General features: G+C 40.8%; 1 protein-coding gene across 1 annotated transcript in view; it reads right to left on the reverse strand.

The window, feature by feature from the left end:
• The window catches only part of Cdkal1 (CDK5 regulatory subunit associated protein 1 like 1), a 195,633-nt gene that overhangs the window by 143,836 nt on the left and 29,332 nt on the right, over positions 1–22,465 (reverse strand). The window contains exon 3 of the mRNA XM_046452522.2: positions 424–604. Within this exon, the coding sequence (XP_046308478.1) occupies positions 424–604 (181 nt within the window). The remainder of the gene's footprint in view (positions 1–423; positions 605–22,465) is intronic.

Here is a 22,465-nt window from a genome sequence, read left to right on the forward strand (position 1 = left end):
TGTGTGTGTGTGTGTGTGAGAGAGAGAGAGTGTTAATGGGGATGGAACCTGGGGCCTGCTAGGCTACTGCAACTCATGCTCTCTGCGTTTAATATTAGATATTTAAATTTAGACATTTAAATATTTAAATGCTGCCTAATTTTGAAACCTCCAACAATCTCCTACACGCAGGCAAATACTGCATAATAGTTAATTTTTTTTTTCAGGATGATATTTAAGCCTCACTCCTCAAACGAAGAAAAAGGTGATATTTAGCCATCTTTAGTTACCGAAGGTCATTTGACTCTTCTGTGGTCCTGCCCCCTACCCTGATTCCAACTTGGGATTCTCATATTTTGAAACTCAAGGGTTACCCCATGAGCCAGGACCCTTGGGCGGGCATTGCATCGGCACCAACTAACACCTAATGAGGAAATATCTTACCACTTGTGCTGGCACCTGCTCCAGTTTTGCAGCAGGAGTTCCGGGTCTTGGGTAAAACTGGTTAATAAAGAGGCTTGGAAATTTGTACTCTTCAACCAGCTTCACCGTTTCTTGAAAATCCTCATCTGTTTCTCCAGGAAAACCACAGATGATATCTGTAGCAATAGTTATTCCAGGAACTCTAGAAAATAACAAGACAAGAGAGTAAGAGGTTGACGGCAAGCCCTAATTATTCCATTTCTCTGTCAGGTTAAAAAAAAAAAAAACCCAAAACATTATTCTTTACATTTTAAGAAAAGGAAATTCGCAAATCATTTTTTAAAAGTCCTAAATAGTAAAATGTTGAGGCTGATCTCAAATTTGGGATCTTCCTGCCTTGAGAGTCCAGGGGAATAAAGGCTTGGGCACACACCTGACTACGGTTCTACCAATAAAGCAAACAACCACTGGTTGCCGTGGAAACACTTGAGGAAGTTGTTCAGATTTTAAAAATCGGCGCAGAGTTCAGGACTGAGAATGTAACCTCAGATTATCAGAGACGTGCTGGGGTTGATCTTCCTTAGCTTCACCTTGGTACATGCACATGGAACTGGGTACTTTTCCAAAGAGGGTGGCAGGAGAGAGACCGATGAGGCCCCACACAGTTCTTATAGGTGCTCCACAATCCTCTCTTCATAGACTTTCAGGTTACAAATTTTCAATGTTTTAAAATTTCATGATTTTAGGTCTCTAAACATTCACACAAGGTAAGGCCCAGCGGAATCATTCTGTCAGTCTAGGAAACTATCTTGTTTAATTTCTTCTGCAATTTTTCTTTCCTAAGGATTCCACATTTTTGAATGTTGAGACTTTAGGATTGGTCCTCAGTTTGTTCTTATTTTTCATGTTTTAGCTATTGTTCTATTTTCTGGAAGATTTACTTAAGCAACTCTTTCAACTGTAACTGAAAAAAAAAAAAGTATTGACTCACTCCAGCAGTCAGTCCCTCTTTCCTCCAGGTGCTGGTACTTGGTCTCCCTCATGGTTTGAGACATTCTATGAGAGCACAGTGATTTTTGATCTCCCTTCATTTGTAAGGGCAAAGCACGAAGAGCTTTTTATCACAGAGTGACTGGGTAGCAGGTGCCTTTGTCTTTCACAGGCCCAATGTGAGGGTCTCGGGGTCATTTCTGTGTGGGCCAGTTTCTCCAAAGTATGCTACAAAGTCCTCTCGTACTTCAACAGCAACAACTTAACATTAAACTTTTGAATAAAAAATGTATTAAAAGAATTCAAAAATTTAATATTATTCTGAATCCATGAACAAGAAAAAAAAAAACATTTCAAATCACACAATAAAAACCCACATCAGATTTCCTATCATATAAATATAATTCTATATAGATGAATTCAACAGTTTGGGGGCAGAAGAGAGAACAGGGATGTTTTATGGAGGAAAGTCAAATCACTAAGTTCTCCATACAGGCACCACCATAAGAACAACAGTTTTCCACACTTTGCACACTCAAAGAAGGATGAAAAATTTATTTAGGAAATATTTCACTTCTGATTTCTTCTTTGTCTCATCTAGCTATTAATTTGGCCAAACTTTAATTAGTAAGACAAATTCCAAAGACTAGAACTTTTCTCTGTGGCAAAAGAAAAAAAATTTTAATTTTACTGATATAAATGCATTTTTCTTCTTTAAAGGGCAATTATCAAAACTGCATTTTAAAAAAGCATAAAATCATATGCTTCCTACAGTAAGGTGCAATAAAAAGCCCACTTCTCTGGACTAACTGAAGCATGTGGAACAGGAAAGTTACATAAATAATATTCAATTAGCCAGACTTCCACTTGCCTTTTAACTACACCTAATCAAAAGAAATTCACAACTAAGAATAGAAGTAACAGATCATAGCAGATAATGACAGAGAAGCCCGTCTCCCCTGGGAAATTAGAAGAAAAAGAATGCCAGTGAAAGACTGCAGAGACAGAGACAATTGGTCCTTGTCCCAACCTATGAATTGGAATGAACTTGGCAATACAGCGCAGGGAATTCCCGCAGGAAAGCCCCTTCCTGATTTCCGCTGTCCCCCTTGATCCTGCCCAGCAGAGCTGGTAACATTAAGCAACACCTGCTGACTTTGGCCTCGGGGTCCAGTGGAGTCATAATGTTAACAGAGGGGATGTTCTGTTCACCCAGGTATTTGATAACTGACACAAAAAGTGGATCAATGACTCAGGAGGGGAGGGGTTGGCATGATTTAGTGACTTATTATAGTCAATATTTTAGAGCAGAAGCAGTTTAATTGGTTTCAAAGTACATAAGAACATAAGTTAATTTCTTTTTTTAGATTTATATCAGCAAGGTTTTATTTAGAAAGAAAACACATGGCAGTAAAACAAAAACAAATCCCCCCTAAAACAAACGCAAAGCCTAGCGTCCCATCCACTAAACAAGATGAGCTAATTTCCTAGACCATGTTTTGAAAGTGAAGGCTACACATTAGCGTGAGGTGAGGCTCATCTATCTAGACATTAATTTTATATATGCAAATGATGCTACTTACACTCTTGAAAATCATTTGGCCCCTCAGGAAAGCAAATCTCATACTGTTAATTTACGTAGGAAATAATTCTCCTATGTATGGGAAAATCACAGAAATTTGAAGTGGAGCAAATTCTAACAATATCACATGATTTAAGTAGCAAAGAAGAAATCATAAGGAGTGTAAAAGAGAATATTAATCCAACTATGCAAGATGCTAATTCTGGATAAACACTGTGTTTAAGATGTATGAATTTTCAAAACATTCAAATTTTTAAAATTATCATTTCCACAATTTTACTGAAGCTATGAATGCAATGTATGAGATCATTAGTTTATGTTTTAAATTTTTTTAAACTTTCTATATTCATGTTTTCATAGTAGTTTCAGAGAATAATTCTGAAAGATAAAGATAAAAAAAATGTTCAATTAGTTTAAGTAACAGGGAAATTTTGACCCACTCTTTTTCTATCTTACATTTACTGGCAAAATTGGTTTGTTAAATAACTTGGAATGGAATAAGAAAGATTGCAATTATGCACCTGACCTTATTGGAAGCAGTGATATGCTCAGTTAGGAAAATATATCAGGAACACATAAAGGGAGGACATACTATTTGCAAGTTCTAGGCTGGTATTGAAGAATCCTTAAATATTTCAAGAGTTTATTATTTTGCCTAGAATAAAAATATGTAAATTTACACACTTTGAACACTTGAGATACTACTTAAAAGGTACTTTAATTCATCTCAAGACTTCCATTTGCAATTTGTTGTTTTACTGGCAAAAACATGAAAAAGTGATGCTATTTTAAATCAATAAATTATGAGCTTTGAATTCCATGTGAAAAAAGTAGGACCAATGCAAAAGCTGCTTATCTCCAGAGTCAGAGATCAGAGCCATCAAAATTATATAAGCATAACTAAAACATAATTAAAAGACATCTTTTTGAGTCCTGCCAAGATTTATTTCAGGACAATTATTCAAAACTTTTCAGAAAAGTAAACTGGAGGTAGACAGGGAACACAATATCTTGAACTGAGTAGAGTTGAAAACATGTAAATATGTGCTATGCAGTTAATGCACTTCTTAGAAATTCATAGAACTGGTATCTAAGAAAGGTATAGTCAATAATCTAAGCTTTTAGTCTCAAGAAGCTAATAAAGAGGAGCAAACCTAACTCCAGGTAAAACAGAGATGAAAAAATAAGAGAAGAAATCAATGAAAACAGAAGGAAAAAAAAATCAATAAAAGCAAAAGTTGTATTTTTGTAAAGAAAACTTCAATAACTTACTAACTAAGGTACTAGCTGCGCCAAGAAGGAGGATCATACAGATGACCACATCAGGCATGAAGGAGAGGATGTCACCACAGATGCCACCAACATTAAGAAAACATTCAGTGTATCATAACAACTATGCCAACCCATTCACAATTTAGATGAATTGGGCGAATTCTTTGAAAAATTAAGCTATAAAATGGGCTCCAGAAAAAAAAAAACAACAGAAAATCTGATTATACTATTACAAAATTGAATTTGTGATTTAACATCTTGTCACTGAGACAAAACAAGGCAGACTCAGGTGGCTTTAGGGTGAATTCTATTAAACATTTAAGAGACAGTAAAATTGACCACAGAAACTATTAAGAGAGACGGGAAAAAGAACCCATTATGAGTCCAGCATTACCCTGCTATGGGAACCCAAGATGAGCAGTGATTCTAGACCAGTCTCTCTCAGAGCAGGATCAGGGTTCTTAATAGTATTAGCAAACAGACTCAGCGACAGGGAAGGAGGACTGTATGCCATGACCCATTTTAACACAAGGCTGGTCTGACACAGGCAAATACCCTCAATGTGATGAACCATACTCAAGGACTTTAAAAGGCCTCCTGGGAGTTTAAGAGATTCAGAAAACTCCCACGACCCAGCAGACATCCATGGCACCTGCAGCCCCTATACTTATATGTGAGAGACCGAGAGCGTTTCCAGGATTGGCAATGGCCAGAGCATCTCCGTCTCCTTCTTCAACCCAATCGACCAATGGGCGTGTCAGCACAGAGGAGAGGACGGGGGTGAAGGCATGGCCGCTGAAGGGGGAAGGCAAGTGTCCCCAGGGCAGGTGGCATGAGCTCATGCTCAGAGACTCTAAGGAACCCAGTGACCTTCCAGAATGAGAGAGTTGAGAGGCAGAGGCCGAGGCCAACACGCAAAACTCAGCTGAATTTTTATATCTCAGGAATGATCCATCTGAAAATGAAGTCAAGAAAACCACAGAATAACTAAACCTACGAATAAATTTGAGAAGTGCTGTATGCTACAAATGAAAGAAATAAATTTTCTTAAAATTTGCAGAGAGAAATCAAAAAGAAAAATAGAACATTCTCACTGAGTGGAAGATTGAAATCTCTTTAAACTGGTTTAGAGATTCAATGCAGCTGCTAACAAACACCAGCATGTTTTTCTACACAAGTTTACAAGCTGATTCCAAAATTTATATAGATAGGCAAAGAACTTCAGAAGAGTGAAAACATTTTTTTTTAAATTGGTAGAATGAATGAATCTGATGTAAATATTTATTATAAATTTTAATAATACCAATACAGTGTGGCAGCAGTTTTCAACAAAACTGCCAAAGCAACTCAATGAGGAAAGAAACACAGTGCTCTTGTTAATATGATGCTAGAACTGGGTGCCACACGCACAGTCCCAAACTTACTAGGCCCTTACTTAATATAATAAGAAATTTCAATATGTATCACAGACCCAAATGTAGGAGCTAGAATTATTTAACTTGTAGGAAGAAGTAAGGGAGAAAATCTTTGTGGCCTCACGTTAGGAAACGATTTATTAGCTGTAACACCAATTGCAAAAAGAAAGAAAGAAAAACTAGATAAACTAATAAATCTCTTTATAAGAAAACGCTAAAAACTGAAAAGACAAGCCACAGATTAGGAGACAATATTCCTAAATCTTATATTTCATGAAAAGACTTATTCCCAGGATTCATTCAGATCTCTTCGGCTCACTGACAGGATGAGGAATACAGTCCCACATGGGGAAAGGCCTGTGACCAAGGGTTCTCCACGAAAGTCTTAAAGAGCCACCAGTTGCCAGGCGAGGGCACCACGCCCGTCAAGGGCCACACACAACACAAGGCTCTTCTGAAAGGGCTGAGAAGTCGGTGCACATGCAGAGGAACTGAACCCAATCCATCCTGGACAGGAAGGTGACCTGATGTGGTCACCTTAGAAAACATTGGGGCAATTTCTTAAAGAGTTAAACACAACACTGTGACCAGCGATTCCACTCCTAGTTATCTACCAAGGAGAAATGAAAACCTACGGCCATGCCCCGCTCTGCACGTGGATTTTCAGGGTGGGATTCTTCATAACACCCAACCTGGAAACAGTCCACACGTGTGTCGGCTGTGCAAGGGAAAACAAGATGTGGCATGCACACACCGTGGAAAGGTGCTTCAAGTAAAAGAGCCACGGGTGGAGCCTGCACCAGCACGGATGATCTCAAAAACAGGAGACGAAGGTGGACAAAAGGGCTACCTATTACTCCACTCCTCTGAAACTTCCAGAAATAGCATACCTTGTAGGAGACAGAAGCTAGTCAAGGCTGCCCAAGACTTAGCGCCGGAGAAGGACTAAATAACACAGGCATCAAGAAGCACTGTGGAACAATCCCAGTGTCAAAATCAGATCCTGTTGGTAGCTGCACCATAAATGCATTTACTACAAACCTTCACACTCTCTGCTCAACACTGGGTGAATGTCTGATGCTGTCTAGATGAGACCAACAACAAATCTGTCAAACATTTGTGTGGGAGGCAGACTTTTTGAAGACATGGAAAGCAGGAATCCTCCATAATGTATTCTTCTAACAGGTCCCAGGACTTGAACTTTTGATGGGGATGTAGTCAATTAAATGCGGACAGAGAGGAACTGAAGGTAAGGAGGCTGAAAGGCAAGGCTAAGGCTGCAAGGAATTAGGTTCAGAGCCAGAAATCAGCAAATAATTGAAAGAAAACTTGGACCTATTTGCCAAATACTATCGTGTGACACTAAACAATCAGTCCACTGACAGGAAACCTGAGAAACAATGCAACATTTTCACATCAACCTAGGGACTTTTTCAGCAATTCTAAATTTTTTTTCATGATTTTATGAAAAAAAAAAAATTCTTAAACAACTGGGGCTAAAAACAGAAAAAGCATCAAAACATTATAATAAAGGTTAAAAAGCCATAGTCATTCAGACCAAAAAAAAAAAAAAAAGGCTAGTCCATTCCTGATCCCTTAACAGGGCTGCTTGCAAAACCTTCCCTCAGGTAACTAAGACCTTCCACCCCATCTTGCTGCACACTATTCAGCCTTAATATGCTTCAGTTTTCTCTTCCATAAAACAGGTATAGTTAAAGGCATTCATAGAGAAGCTTAATTAATACATTGTTCAATATGGTGCAGACCACACAGTGCAGAACTGAATCTGCTACATTACTGTAACTAGGTCAGAAATGCTACCAAGTACCATTTATTATAGAAATACTAAGAGTCAGACAATATGTTAACAACTTATACCTTCTTTAATACCACCTTCTTGTGAGGTAGATTCTATTTCAGTCTCCACGAGACATGACCATAATAACCTTAGATAACTAAGATTCAGAAAAGTAAATTACCAACAGTCACAGACAAGCTGGGGTGTGAAGGAGGGACCCATTCTGAAGTTTTCAGTCCCCATCCATGGCCATCTTCCTTTTTACCTGACTCACTGATGTGCTCCCTGCTTTGATGCTCTATGAGCACTAGAGGATCATAAATTAACAGAAAACAAAACCATTATTAGTAACAATACTTGTATATCAATTTGCTGAAATACAGTACTGCCAGCTGGTATATTTGGAATCACATTTAAAAAGAAGGTAATCATGATCCATCAAAGTTAAGTGAATTGTAAAAGGTCACCCTGAGTACTGCTGGTGGGACTGGAATTCCTACCCAAACCGTCCCACCTGGTCTGGGCCGGCTCTCTACCAGCCCTGTGAATACCAATGATTCAAACCCAAGATGGCTACTGGCTGAACTTATTCTTCCTAAGGTCATTGATTCATTCATTGATTCATTGATTCATTCATTCATTCATTCTAATTAGGTACATATGACAGCAGAATGGGAGAGCAAGTGGCCATCCAATCACGCCTGCTGGGTGCTGGCTGCTGTTCTGTGTGTCTTGCGCTCAGTTGATCCTCACAACAGTCTAAGAAGGGATGAGCCTTTATCCTCCTCCTGAGGCTCAGATGAGGAAGACACCTGGTGCTAATGTGGCTGGTACCCTGGGCGCAAATCTTCCTGGATCTCAGTTTCCTTCCTCTGACACTACTGCTTCTTCCTCTTTCTGAGCCATCCACAGACAGGAATACTTATACTGACCTACTGCTTGATGAGTGGGGAACATCTCCCCAACCTGGGCTCTCCCCTTCCAGCACACATATGGCTCATGTTTCTGTTCAAGTGCCTTGTGACCTGGTGCCACGGCTCAATATTAGGAAATTATATAGAAGGATGCCAGTGTGGTGGTGCACACCTGTCAGTCCAGCTACTCAGGAGACCTAGGCAGAAGGGTGGCAAGTTCTAGGCCAGCTTGAGCAACTTAGACTCTGCCTCAAATTAAAAAATAAAAGGACCCCTCAGTTCAAAACAGAAAAGAATTTATAGAAGGAGTGTATAATCAGAATATAAAACATACTTACAGAGAGCTTATATAACAAGTTTGATTTTCTTACCACAAACAATATTCACTAAAATTGGAAGACATTGACATTTGGTGAGATGGTTTATGTGTAAAGTTAAGAAATTTTAAAATGCTCTAGATATGAGCAACATTCTGGCTGCAGTGAAACCTGACCAAGTCTTCCAATATCTAATGAAGAATCATACTTTGCATTTTTTTCTGTTTATGAAAGTGAATTATGACAAAACTGACTGCACTAGTAAAAACAGGTCAATAGAAGTTGAAAACTAAAGATGATCTAAACTCAGGCAAATTTTCACTTAAAAAGTATTCAGCTAAAGTAGCAGTTCTACACACAATTTTGTTTGGGGAAGTTTGTTGCAATGCATGAGTATTTTCCCATCCATCAGTTCATGCATCATCCATCCACCCATCCCTCTGTCCTTCTAAGTACGCCATTCACTGCTGAAGGACACAGAATCACTCTCCTACTAGGAGCTCATGGAAGGACCATGTGGATGTACAAAATATAGTTCAGACAGCCGTACATGTAACAAGTACCAACCTCGGGCATGCAGAATAAACAAAGGGCATTGCCAACGCTGCTCTTTTTTAAAATTTCACTCTAAGGTTCATTTTCTTGGTGTCTGGGCCCCCCAAAATTACACATAGAAACGTACATATACTTTTATGGAGAAAGTGTTCATAGTTTTCTTTTGAATCTTAAAGGCTTCTGTGACTCAAATACAAATTGTAAACATTTCTGTAATGCTTTTGGATCAACCAAAAAATGTAAGAAAGATGAACTGCAGGATACTAGGAAATCTTTGACTTAAAAACAAAAACACACAGATTTCATTAACAGAGAAGGTAAAGTATCTGAGTAATCTGAGTAGAAATGATCATCTTCATACAGTTAACCTAAGAGAAGATCACAAATGTAAAATGAGGCACCATCCTGTCAATTATTATGTGATTCTAAGAAGATGAAAACTGGCGTTTTCTAGCTTTCTAATGTCTCTATGACCAATTTCCTGTATTAAATATCCTCTGTTAGCAAACAGCAGTTTCTCTTCCTGACGACACCCTGATGAAGCCCATCAAACTCATGATGCTGAGCTCCTGCCACTTCAGTGAGGCCCACCGACACACACCACATTCTCTTAGGATAAAGTTTCAAAGAGGAAGATAATAATAAAAAGACTCACAAAACAAAGCCTCAACCTGATTTGTCTGGAAACTGAAAACAATAAGACTATAAATGTATTCCTGTTAATATATATCAAGTGTGACATTTCTCACAGAATACCTCCAGCAATTTCTGCCCTGTAGAGAGAAGTTTAAATCTACTTGTTTAAAGAAACTGTTTTCAAATATAGGCAAAACCTGCATGCTACTGTGTAATTAACATATTGTCATGATATTTATAATTAAAAGTAGACTTTCAAAGACCTCTGCCTGACGAAAATTTGGTAGTTTTTAATTATTCCCTTTTTAAAATTTTTAGTTGTAGTTGAACATGATACCTTTATTTTATTAATTTATTTTTATGTGGTGCTGAGGATTGAACCCAGTGCCCCACAAGTGCTGGACCAGCTCTCTACCACTGAGCCACAAACCCAGCCCTAACTATTCCTTGTTATTAAAAGTAACAAATCAACTTATAATAAACCAAAATTATCTAGGTGAGTCATTTGGCTAAATTTGGTAGATTTTTACTTTTTTGAAGAAAGAAGGGAATATGTGCGACAGGAGTGAAGGAAGAAATATATGGGAAAAAACAGCAAGGGATCTGGTAACGTTTCATAAATGTCTGGATACTGAGAGATCAGGATTAAAAGTGATAAAACAACAAAACTATTAAATTCCTGTAGCAAAAACTGATCAAGTATATGGGGAAATTGTTTCCTAAACTCAGAAAAAAACAGAGGCAAAAAATAAGGGGGCAGGTAGGGACAACCCAAAGATGTGATGCCACTGCATCTCATGTCACCCGTGACATTTCTAAGCCTCGTATAAATCCAAAATATACAGTTGGCTTCAAGCAAAACCCAAATGAATCATTGCTCTTAACTAAAAACTAAATACATACTGTGTTAAGTAAGTTTTTCATCCTGTAACATCATGCTTGTGTTCCACAGCAAATATTTTGGAATAAAATAAGCACAAAGACTTACAGAAGACCAAAGATACTGCTTTAAAAATTAAAAGTAAGCACACTGCGTAACACTGTTATAATATTTAAAAGGAGCCAGATTAAATTTCACAGAATTTTTACACATCTGTTATTAAAATCATTTTTTATGGCACTGCTGGTTAAAGTGAAGGTATTTACTGTCTGCGGTACTGTTAACACAATTCTTATATGAGTTTTCCTGTTTCTATGGTAACGTGAATTATAAGGTTCAATGAGGCCGGATTCAGTGATGTGTATTTTTCTGTTATTCAAGGTGAAAAGGAAATGAAACATTTCTAACATTCATAAACGGCAGCAAATGTCTGAATTCCATTTGGAGATAAGATGATAATTACTAAAGTAATTAGAATTCTTCCTGGATGGAATTATTTTGCCCACAGTGGAAATTTACATTTGGGAATGAAAGCAGGGGCCGGTGTACATTCAGCATCAGTAATTAATTACAACCAAAACCAGGTCGCCGTTCTGATACCCTGGAACAGACTACCTCCGCTTCCGCCGCTGCCTACTATATGAAAGGAAACTGGTCCCCGCCCCCATCCCTGAAGTCAGAAAGATAAAGTGGGTGAAATCATTTTATTCAAGAGAAAATCCAATTACAGAAATAATCAACTTTTCCCTCTTGCTTTATTTTTTCATATTTGAAAGGGCATTCACATTAGCAGAACCAATTAAACGAATATCAGGACAGGGCACAAAACTACAGAGTTGGGCAAGTTTCTTAAATCTTTTAAAATTAAACTTTCAAAAAACCACTTATTGAAATTTGAGAGACTTAAATCCAAAGCATAGCTCTCATTCTGGAAAGCACAAATGGAAAATGACTAACCATCAGGACTCAGGAAGAAATAATTTATAAAATTATAAAGACAATGCAGTTGGCCCTAGTCTCCAGTTTACTAGTAGGAAGAAATCGGGCAAATTATTACTTTTTTTTTTAAATTGGGGATTGAACCCAGGGGTGCTCTACCACTGAGATGTACTCCAGCACTTTCTATCTTTTGAGATGGGGCCTTGCCAAGTTGCTAAGGCTGGCCTCAACCTGCAACCTTCCTGCCTCAGTCTCCTCAGTGTCTGGGGTTCTGGGCCCTTGCCCTGTGCCCAGCCACATCATCACTTGTAATGGTGTGTTGCATCCAGAACTGGCACCTGGAGACACTGTACTCCAAGTCATGTGCCATTCTAAGGTACGATCTGTACGGCACCATCACCCTGCTACTGGTAGACACATACAAATGGGAATGAGTGTGTGCACGTTTGCACACACATAAGGAGAGATGAGATGTTACACCTGAGTGATAGAAATGAAAAATTCTCTAAATCAAACACAGAATGCTTCATTATTACTTTCTTTATTACTTATTAGTTGAACTCACTTTGTTTTTTAACTCAGTTGATCCTGATCAGGTCAGAGGCTGGTAAAGTAGAGCTCCTATGCCAAATCTAACTGATGTCTATTTTATACATAAACTTTTTGGGGCACGCCTTGCTCATTCATTTACATGCTGTCTGCTGCAGTTCCAAGTGAGAGCTGAGTGGATGTGACAGTTGCCACAGAGACCACATGGCCCAGAGAACCAGAAACACTGGCCGTCTGCCGAGCCTCCAACCAACCTGGTCCAGGACTCTGGTCTTGGACATATGCTCCCAGGGACCTTGCAGGGTGAACTTGAGGGGCAGTGGCACACACGGCTCTCTAGACCTGCTCTCTGAGTGACCTCCTGAGACACCATCTCAGCACCTTTCTGGAGTATGCACCTGGGCCCCGCTCTGATGGACTTTCCCCGGGCACCTTACTTCACCCCGTTCCCTTGGTACTCCTGCGACATCCCATGAGGATCCGCAGGGTGCTTCTCCCCTTGGATCCTTGTCTCAGCCTCCGAGGAGCTCCACGCCCTGGTGGACAAGCTGACCCATGCTCATGCCCACTGTGGCAACGAGGCCGCATCCCCCCAGGAAGCCGAGCTGGGCAGAGGTGCTCCCAGAACTGGGGCGACGTGCAGGGGGAGCCGAGAAGGGCGGGGAACCGAATCCACACACCCAATGAAGCAAGTCTGTGTGCCTACTTAGTGGTGATAGTGATCAGTCTTTGCTGTGACTGATGTCAACATGAATAGTCTAAGTCCTGGAAGTTAAACAGCGGCAGAGGAGGCAGCCGGGCTTCACAGGGCTTTATACACAACGAGGTTCTTCTGGGGGAAAGTCTGGACAGACCTTATGAAGAAGCACGAGATGACCAAGCTGCTTACGATGATGGCATCACTTTCTAAGTGAACATTTTTTTAAAAAGTGTGATGAGCGTTCCTGCCCCTTAAATTTCTATATCTACGCATAATGAGAATGGCGAGACGGAGTGACGCTTACATTAAATGACATGAGTTCATGTGCAGAGCTTAGTTAAAATGTGGGGGAGCAGGTACCCCTAGAGGCTGGGGAGCTGGGCAAGAGCTGTGGGGCGTCTGTGACGCCAGGTCACTGCTGCTCAACTCTGCTTGAAGACGGTGACCCCATCATTCCAAATTTATTTACTAAGCGGATGACACGCTCTCCAGCGGCCCTCAGTCGTGAGCATCCATGAGGACGTCTGTTGCCACAGAGAACTCCCATGACGCGCCTGTTCATCAGACACCCGGCTTGATGTCAAGGGCCTGTGACGCTTTAGGACACGGCTTCCTGGGTGCCTGTCGGCTGCAGTTGTTCCAGCTCCTACGTCCACACAGCCACCTGGCGCTGCCCAAGATGGGCTTCACTGACCTGCATGCGCTCCCCAGCTCCCGCGCACCCCACTTGCTTCCTGCCACCCAGCCGCTTGGGGTGGCAGCCTGCTTCCCACACTCCTTGTCAGCAGCCATGCTGGTGGGAGCAGATCCCAAACCAAGAAGCACTGCGAACCTCAAGAACAAAGCCACCCTCAGGGAGCATCAGGACACTACCTAGACCCCAGCCATCGTGAGGGATCAGCGCGGCCTCAGTCACAGACTCACTAGCACACTGACATTACGGCACTTCCTGACACCAGCCTCCCTGAATCTAGGAGAACAGGTGAGTCGGCGAATGCTCTTGAGTGCTTACTCTGCCAGGTGCTCTGTTAAGTGCTTCTCACATAGTGGCTTGTTAATCCCCAGAGAAGTCAATCACACTGCAAAATTTTTCCTCAATTTATAGATGCGGCAGCAGAAGCACAGAGAGGTTAAGGTACCTACCTAAGATCACACGACATTAAAGGTAAATCCTGGATCTGAGTCCTCACTGTCCATTTAGTGAGTCTGTGATCTGAAGTGATGAGCCGCCTCCCCTGATGGAGAGCTGTGGATACTGACTAGTGCTGGACACATTTGTTCCAAAAGGCCTCCTTTCCCTGAAACAGTGACCATCAGGTGCCTTTGTGCAGTGCCTTTGAGACCCTGGTCTAGATGCAGGAGAGCTGGCTGACAACCCCACCGCTGCTAAATGAAAACCCACTTAACGCCATCTTCACATGCTTCCTCCTTCAACACAGGTTCCTCTAGGGTTGCAGAGCAAGGGCACTGGGAGAAGGTCCCTCCTCCCAGGGGGACAGAGCCACTGTACAGCAGAGCTGCTCTGGGATTCGGACCTCGGGCTCCTGTGCTTTACCCACACATTTATCATTGAAGGCAAGGAGGAGAAGTACAGAACACCTCTCCACAGAGCCCACACCGGTGCCAACAGCCAACACAAAGTGAAAGATCAGATGCCAACAGGCTCGTTTTCAGTGGTGCTGAAACGAGGGAAAGAGGGGATCCTGGGAGACGAGAGCCATTAGTAGGCAGAACTCACCCCTGGCTCAGCAAGAACACAAAAAATCCTGTTAATGTTTAACACTTTACTGCATGTCCCGCATAAAAGTGCCATCGTTCTTGGCAGAGGAACCTTAGGAACATTTAGGAAACTCTAGTGGTCTCAAAGCAGAGGCACAAACCAAAGCACCTGTCAATCATGTGACTAGTCAGCACGGCCACTGAGGCCCTGGAAGGGTCACTCACAAAGGGCCCTTTCTCTACACTATCTCTATCAGCATAGAGTTGGCATCATGGCGTCCCTTTCAAAATTCACGTTGAAACTGAATCTCCAGTGCTACAGCATGCAGAGGTGTGCCTTCGGTTTCAGGACGGGGCAAGGTCCTGAGGATCAGCATTGGTTAAGGGACTCCAGTTGAAGGAGGCCATCTCTCTTGCTGTCTCTTCTGCCACATGGGAACACCTAGATGGCATCACCTGTGAGAAATGCGACTTCACTAGACCCCAACCTGCAGTGCCTTGAACTTGAACTTGTTAATCCCTGGAACCATGAGAAATAAATTACTATTGTGTATGAACTACCTGAATCAGGTTATTTTGTTAGCAGCACAAATTAATTATGAGACTAAAACATCAAAACAACCCTATAAAAGCGGGTGATATGTTTACTTTGCAGAGGTTCAGAAAGGCAAAGTTTTGCAAGGAGGAATCAGAAGTTGAACGCTAACTCCTGCCTCTCAACACTGCTGATTCAGGCTGGGGGGGCCCAGAGGTAGAGGCTAGAATGTGTGGGGCCCTGGGTTCCATCTCCAGTACCATGAGAGAAAAAATTGCTAACAGTCCTCGCAAATCATTTAAAATAATAATTAATGATTTTATTATTGATTACAATTTATGAAGATTAATTAGAACATAATTAATATGCTAGTATTAATTTTTGCATGCACAGACGACTTTTGGTTTATGATCTGAGAGAACCTAAAGTCCAACGTTTTGCCTGTGACCACCAGTGTACACACACTGCAAGGGTGTGAACGCACCCGAAAGGTCTACAGGGTGAAGGCTTGATGTAAAGATGGTGGACTGACCCAAGTGTTTCTGTCAGCTTTTTCATGACTGGGACCAAAGACCTGACAAGAACAATCAGAGGAGAAGAAGTTCATTTGGGGCTCAACAGAGGGCTCAGTCCATAGATGGTAGACTTCATAGCTGTGGGCCCTAGATGAGGAGGAAGAAGCGACTCAAGACATGGCACCAGGAAGCAGAGGGTTCAACTGCCCAGAGTCACACCCTCAGGGGGTGACATCCACCTCCTCCAGGCACACCCCCCCCCTGCCTACAGCCAACAACCAGTTACTTCAGAGCAGTGGACTGACCCATCATTAGGTTTCACCTCTGCCTGGCTCAGCACCATCCCTGGGCCAGGGCCTGTTTAAGTGCTTTGCACACACACACTCATTTAATCCTCAACATGGTGGGTATTCTATAATCTCTATTTTTTAAAAAAATATTTTTTTTTTGTTGAAGCTCAAAGAGGTTACATGACATCCCCCAGGTCACAAAGTTAGTAGGTATCAGTGGTGCGATCTGAATCTAGCAGTGTGGTTCCAAATGATGAGCTCATTGCTCAGGACTGTGTGACCTCCAGGTAAATAAACATAACTCAAGTCATCACGCATAAGTGAGAGCTTTAGAAAACAGACCCCACGACACAGTGTGCAGGAGGCAGAGATGCAAGAGGTGAAATCAATACCTTCTTAAGCCAACATGTATACGATATCATTTCGACATGTAGTCAATATAAAAACTAATGGGAAATGTTAAATTTATTTATATAATATATATATATATATATATATATATAAAGACTTGAAATCTGGCATGTAATTCATACCTATGCCACATCTCAATCTGGACTATCCACATTCCACACGCTCATCAGACACGTGCCACAGGACTGGGTGGCCCAGTACAGGCAGGAGCAAACACTCTCAGCAGGAGGAGAAGCATGACGAGGCATTCAGGTAAAAACCACCAAGCCCCGCCACCATGGGCCTGGTGCACACAGACAGGAGCCCTGGGCTCCAGCGAAGGGCAGAAGCAGCATCAAGAGCAGCAGCTAAAAGTTGACACCTCAGGTTTTGCGGGGAGGAGCAAGGCTTTCACAGCTGGACATCAGGGAGAAGATTCTGGAGAGAACTTTCGAACCGAGCACAAGACAACGTTGATCTCTGTGACAGGCAGGGGCAGAGGGGAAGCGGCAGGAGGAGGAGCACAACCCCTGGAAGTGTGATGGACTGGGGCGAAGGCTGGGTGGAGGCGGTTGGTGGTGGGAAGAGGTGGACACGAAAAGCAGGGAAGCCAGACAACGCCAGGGTTCCAGTCCTGGAAGTGACCCAAAAGAGAAGGAGGCCATTAGCCCACATACCTACCCAGTGCGGACAGACGGGAGACAGGTGACATCCAGAGTTCATCTCCCAGGGCTGGAGGCCCAGGGCTGCTGAAGAAGTGCCCGCAGAGAAGCAGAGGGGAGGTGTGGTGGGGGCAGGGAGGCTGGAAAGAGGCATGAAGTTCTAAGATAAGCCAGAGGGCAGATGAGTGTGCGGCTGGATTTAATGAGGGAAGAAGCCACCGCAATCTCAGAATGGATTAAGACCGGGACACTTAGACTCGAAATTTTCCCTGGTAGTGGAAAAAATTGAAGAGAGAAAAATACTGCAGAAGAAGAGGGGGAAAAATAAGAAAAATACTTTCACCAGGAAGCTCTGAACTTTCTAGTTGAGCATTATTTTCTTTATCAGGTTCAAAATGCACACCAAACCCCCTCTACTCTTGGATTACATGCACGCTTCAAAAATAATTTCCACATTAAAGATTTGAAAAGGAAATACAAGAAGCTAACACTGTTTCAAAATAATTTCTCAAAATTGACTTTACTGATGATCACAAAACAGAAAGGAAATTTAACTATAATAATGTGATTTTGCAACTATCCACAAATATGGTAGCCCAGAGATAATACTGAACATCAAGTTCCTATATGTCAAAAATTAAAAATGCTACCAAAAACTTTTATCAAATGATCCAATACCAAATGTGCTAAGTATTTCTATGCTAAGTGGTAAGACATCTTAAGAAAAAATTGAAATAACAAGAAAAACAAATATCATTTTCATACTATCAGTGATAAAAACCCAACATAGAAATTTGATACACAAATTTGTATAAAATTGGAAATTGTTTAAAGGCGTTAGATATAGATGGACACAACACAATGCCTTTATTTTTATGTGGTGCTGAGGATTGAACCCGGGTCCCGCCCGTGCTAGGCGAACGCTCTACCGCTGAGCCACAATCCCAGCGCCACATTACATGATTTTAAGCTTGAGTTTTTTATTCAAACCTTCTGTTTCGATTACTTTTTACAAATTCAAATCTGCTGATGGTGTGCATATTCCCAATCAATACAACAGCGTGAGATTCCATACCGGCAGGACACCTGCTAACATCTTTTATTCGTGTACGTGTTCTCCGTGCAAAGCAATTATATTATTTCAAATATTTTAAAATGTTTTCTATTACTGCCTAACATAACTGCAGGTTACCTAACAAATCATCACATTCCTTTCGCACTCTGTCTAAATCTATGAGAAAGAGACTTACTTGTGGTGGTGTGTACAGAAGTCAATAGTAGCTTCCAAGTCATCTCAGCCTGGTTTACTTGCAACTGATTGCAGATGTGAGAACACAGCTTCCTACCAAATGCAGGAGAAAGGTAGGCAGGCAGAGATTTGGTTTGTTATCCCTCTCTGCAGCTCCTCACCCGCAGGTGAGGGCATGAAGGTACGTGAGGGCACGAGGCTTCAGAGGGGTGCGAGAAATGAGGTGCCTGTCACATTCTTCTACATTTACTGAAACGACAGTTGTTTAGGTACAACCTGTAATAGCAGCTGGTAAATCTGAAAAGTAATGAATTTCTGTACATTAACTCCAGGTCACATCTTACGGATAGATGACGTCACATCTTCCCAGTACAAGCATTTGAGGAAAGAAAGGCTAGTTTTGAAGATTAATAAAGAAATATTACTTTAGAAACTGAGACAATGATCCAAAGCATAAGATGGTTTAATGTACCTAAAACGATTTGTTGACGTAGTCCTCAAGCAAATAAGCATCAATAGTGAGGCAACTGGAGCCACCTGCATCTATAATTTACATGACATGAAATATTAACTGGAGCAAGCAACTAACTGTTAATAGCTTATTATGTATTCCACCTCGTTCTCATCTCACTTTTCACAGTGACGTTGACTACTCAACAAAAACAACATCGGATCTCAACTTGACTGACATTCATCTCACAGAGAACAGTGGCACACTCAGGTTTATCACGGGGACTCAGGCCTTTAGACCATTATTGCTTTATGACTGAAAAATGAGTGACTTAAGACAAAAAGCTCAACATCCTTAAACTTCATTTCTATTCATTCTCTAATAAATACCATCTGCTGTGTACTTTAGGGATATAATACCCCTCAAAAACTCCATCGTATTATGAGAACTGGCACCAAGTTGATCTGAAATGCATATTTGAACAGATGTGTTTAAATTACATCTCCGTCTATCCACATGCATAAATTCAGAGCAAGCGTGTTTTGATTTAAAATGCATAAAAAAAGGGATTTGGAGATGCATCAAAAGTGAACAGCATCTCAACGGATCAAGGCTCACATTACGAAAGGTCATTACTAAAAATAAAGTCTGCATTTATTAAGGGTTGCACCGGGGGGATGTTCATGGGAACTGACTTAATGTTTGCTGCACAAAATCAGCCACTGAAGCTATACTAATTTTTTATAACTCTTCATGTAAGACATTAAAACTGTCATGCATGAACAGAAAAAAATGGGGTAGCAGACATCAAAAGAGAAAATCACACAGCGTGTCTTCTGACTGACATTGGTTTATATGGTTCAGTCCTCCGTGTTTCAACCACATTTTTGCATTATCTCTCCCTTTTTTTTGCCTAACACTAACTCATTCAGAATGTAATATTGTTCAGAAATCATATTTTTAAGATATCCTTTCAAAAATTAAAATTGATCAAATCCTTTTGGAACCACAAAGTGCATTAATGTTTAGCAAGAAACTAAACATACAAAAATATACAGATATAAAAGTATCTGACCTCTACCTGTCCTTTCTGTTTTATAAAGTGATCATTCCAAGCTGGATTCTCTCAGTGGCTGCGATTCTCCTCAGGTTAACAGTGTAAGAACAAGAAAACCAACTGCTGAGTGAAATTAGGGGTAGCCACGTGACCAACATGGACTAAGCTCATGCCACTTACATGAGACATGTATAAGCCCCTTCAGAAGACTCAGCTCTCAACTGAGAGGCTGAATGTGAGGATAAATGTACACTACTAATTCCTGAGTATTCATTGCTAAATCATGCTATTACTACTGCTGGGTATACCAGATAATATTTTCTTTAATCATAGGTGAGAAAAGTAAGGGTTAAATATAAAACAAGGAAAAGCTCTTTAGATTGACCATCTTTCAAATTCACCTTTGTGGTATTGTGCTCTGTAAGGGCAGTTTGAGAAAAAAGAGATGGCCATGTCAAAGGAGTTTCAGATGTGTCCAACACGGAGATCTCTGAAATGCAAGAAGAAAATCAACATTTGCAGAGCATATCTAGTCTCTTAAGATGTAGATTTATGCTCTACTTTTACTGATATTCAGAAATTTCTGTGAAGCTTGAATTAATTAACCAAGGAATTGTAATAACACAGGAATATCGCTGTAGAAATTTTTAATTAAAACCCTAACTATCTTCTGGGTTTATGTGCTGTGCTGATTTTTCCGTTCCAGCCCTGGCCACTCCCGCTTTCTCTGTGCTGCTGGGTGCACAGGAGGCTGGACCCCACAGAGTGGGTCACAGGGGCATCAGACCTTGCACAGTTCCACCCACTGAACTTCCTTTCCCTTTTTCAGACCCCATGCTTTCTGGCCTGGGCCTCCACACATATAGCACTTTTTCTTACTGCTCTTCTGAGTCTATTTGACTGGACTAGCTTCTGCTCTATTCAGACCTCAAAGAGCTTTCTTCTAGAACATCCTTGAATTTAAACTTTACTCTGTGCTTTTTTCAAGCAGCTAAACCCTCTGTATTTTCTAATGTTCTATCACAATTGCTTATTACTTGTTTTATTTCCCCCACTAAGACTCAAGTCCTTTGAGGACAGTGACCATGTCTGTCTCTCATGCCACACATTCCGGGGGTCCAGAGCTCAGTGCCTGGCACAGAAGAGGTGTTTCATACACACATAAGTCAATGGAAGACTTCAAAGTTCCTTTGTAAGGAAGAAAAATCAATTCCCATAAATAATATCTACTGAGATGTGACTCTCAATTTTTTATCTGGGATAGTTGAAATTAAATATTAATGTAATACATTTCATATTTTAAGATAAATGTAAATTGCATAATAAGCCTTCAAAGCAATTAACAAACTAAGGACGAACTACTGGAGAACGAACCAGTTTGAACAAGGCCATTAACTAGAGCTGAACTGTCCAACACAATAGGAGCTAACTACACGAGGCTATCCAAATTAAAGTGAGCTGAAAACAAAGTTAACGCTTCAGTTCCTCAGTTGTCCTAGATACCTTTCAGGTGCCCAACAGCCAGCATACCATATTTGACAGCATCGATGTAGAATATTTCCATCCTTGTGCAAAGTTCTACTGGACGGCATTGTACAGGGAGTTGGCAACTGAAAGTGATAGAACTTAAAAACAAACCCTTAAATTTTCCTTTCCTCATTTTATAAAAGTGAAATACCCAATTACCATGAAGAGTGAATGAAATGATGCTCAAAAACACCTGCTCTTTGTCTAACACACGAGGGAGGATCAAATCAGCACCCTTCCTCTCCTCTCATAATGCAAAGGTACTCTGCTCAAACAACACATATCGTATGTTCCCCTCCTATTTATGTTCAGGGCTAAAACAGTGGTTTTCAGCTTATTCTGCAGGAAAGGGAAAGAGCTCGAATGGCCCTGTAGAGACATGGTGTTATAGGCCTCCTATGCTGACTCAACAAAAACAGCTTCAGATTTAATCCTTATATATGGAGCTTCCCCTTTAGATTTTTTTCCCCCATTAAAGAACTATCAATGAGGCAAAGCAAACAAACTTTAAAAATCCCCAAACCAACGTCCTGGAAGCTGTAACTTCAGGCAGGCATTGTGAACCCAAGCAGAAAGGCCCAGCACCATCTGACTCCCCAGCATCACCTCCTTCCCTACCATCCTTTAAATGTTCTACATGCACTGAGTTCAGGACACTGGAACAAACATCAGCAATCAATTCAAAAACAAGCAATTATTTTGAGTGGTTTTACTTGGCTTTGATGATTTGAGGAATTGACTAATTTCACTAATACTGCTAAGTTGCTATTTGTAAAGTCAAGGTCGAAATGGAAATGAGTAAAATTTGCCTGTTTAAACAGTTTTCATGGAACAACTACAGAGAAGATTTTCAAAGCAGTTGAAACAACACTAATTCATTACAATCTGAAGTGGAATCTGCTATGATGTGCTACAACTGATGGTGGCTAAAAAATACGTGAAACACAAAAAGGTTTAGATGAACAAATTACAAAGTTTGTGAAATATAAGCCTTTGTATTATTCCTCAGCAGGTATTTTGTAAAATATTCAAATATCATACATATGTCGAAAGTACATTTCATTCTCAGAATAACTTTCATCAGTTCTGTGAACTTTTGTTAAAAAAAAAAAAAAAGACTA

Source organism: Marmota monax, unplaced genomic scaffold, assembly GCF_021218885.2.
Source record: "Marmota monax isolate L192 unplaced genomic scaffold, Marmota_monax_Labrador192_F-V1.1 WCK01_AAM20220418_F8-fsc00141, whole genome shotgun sequence".
Lineage (NCBI taxonomy): Eukaryota > Metazoa > Chordata > Mammalia > Rodentia > Sciuridae > Marmota > Marmota monax.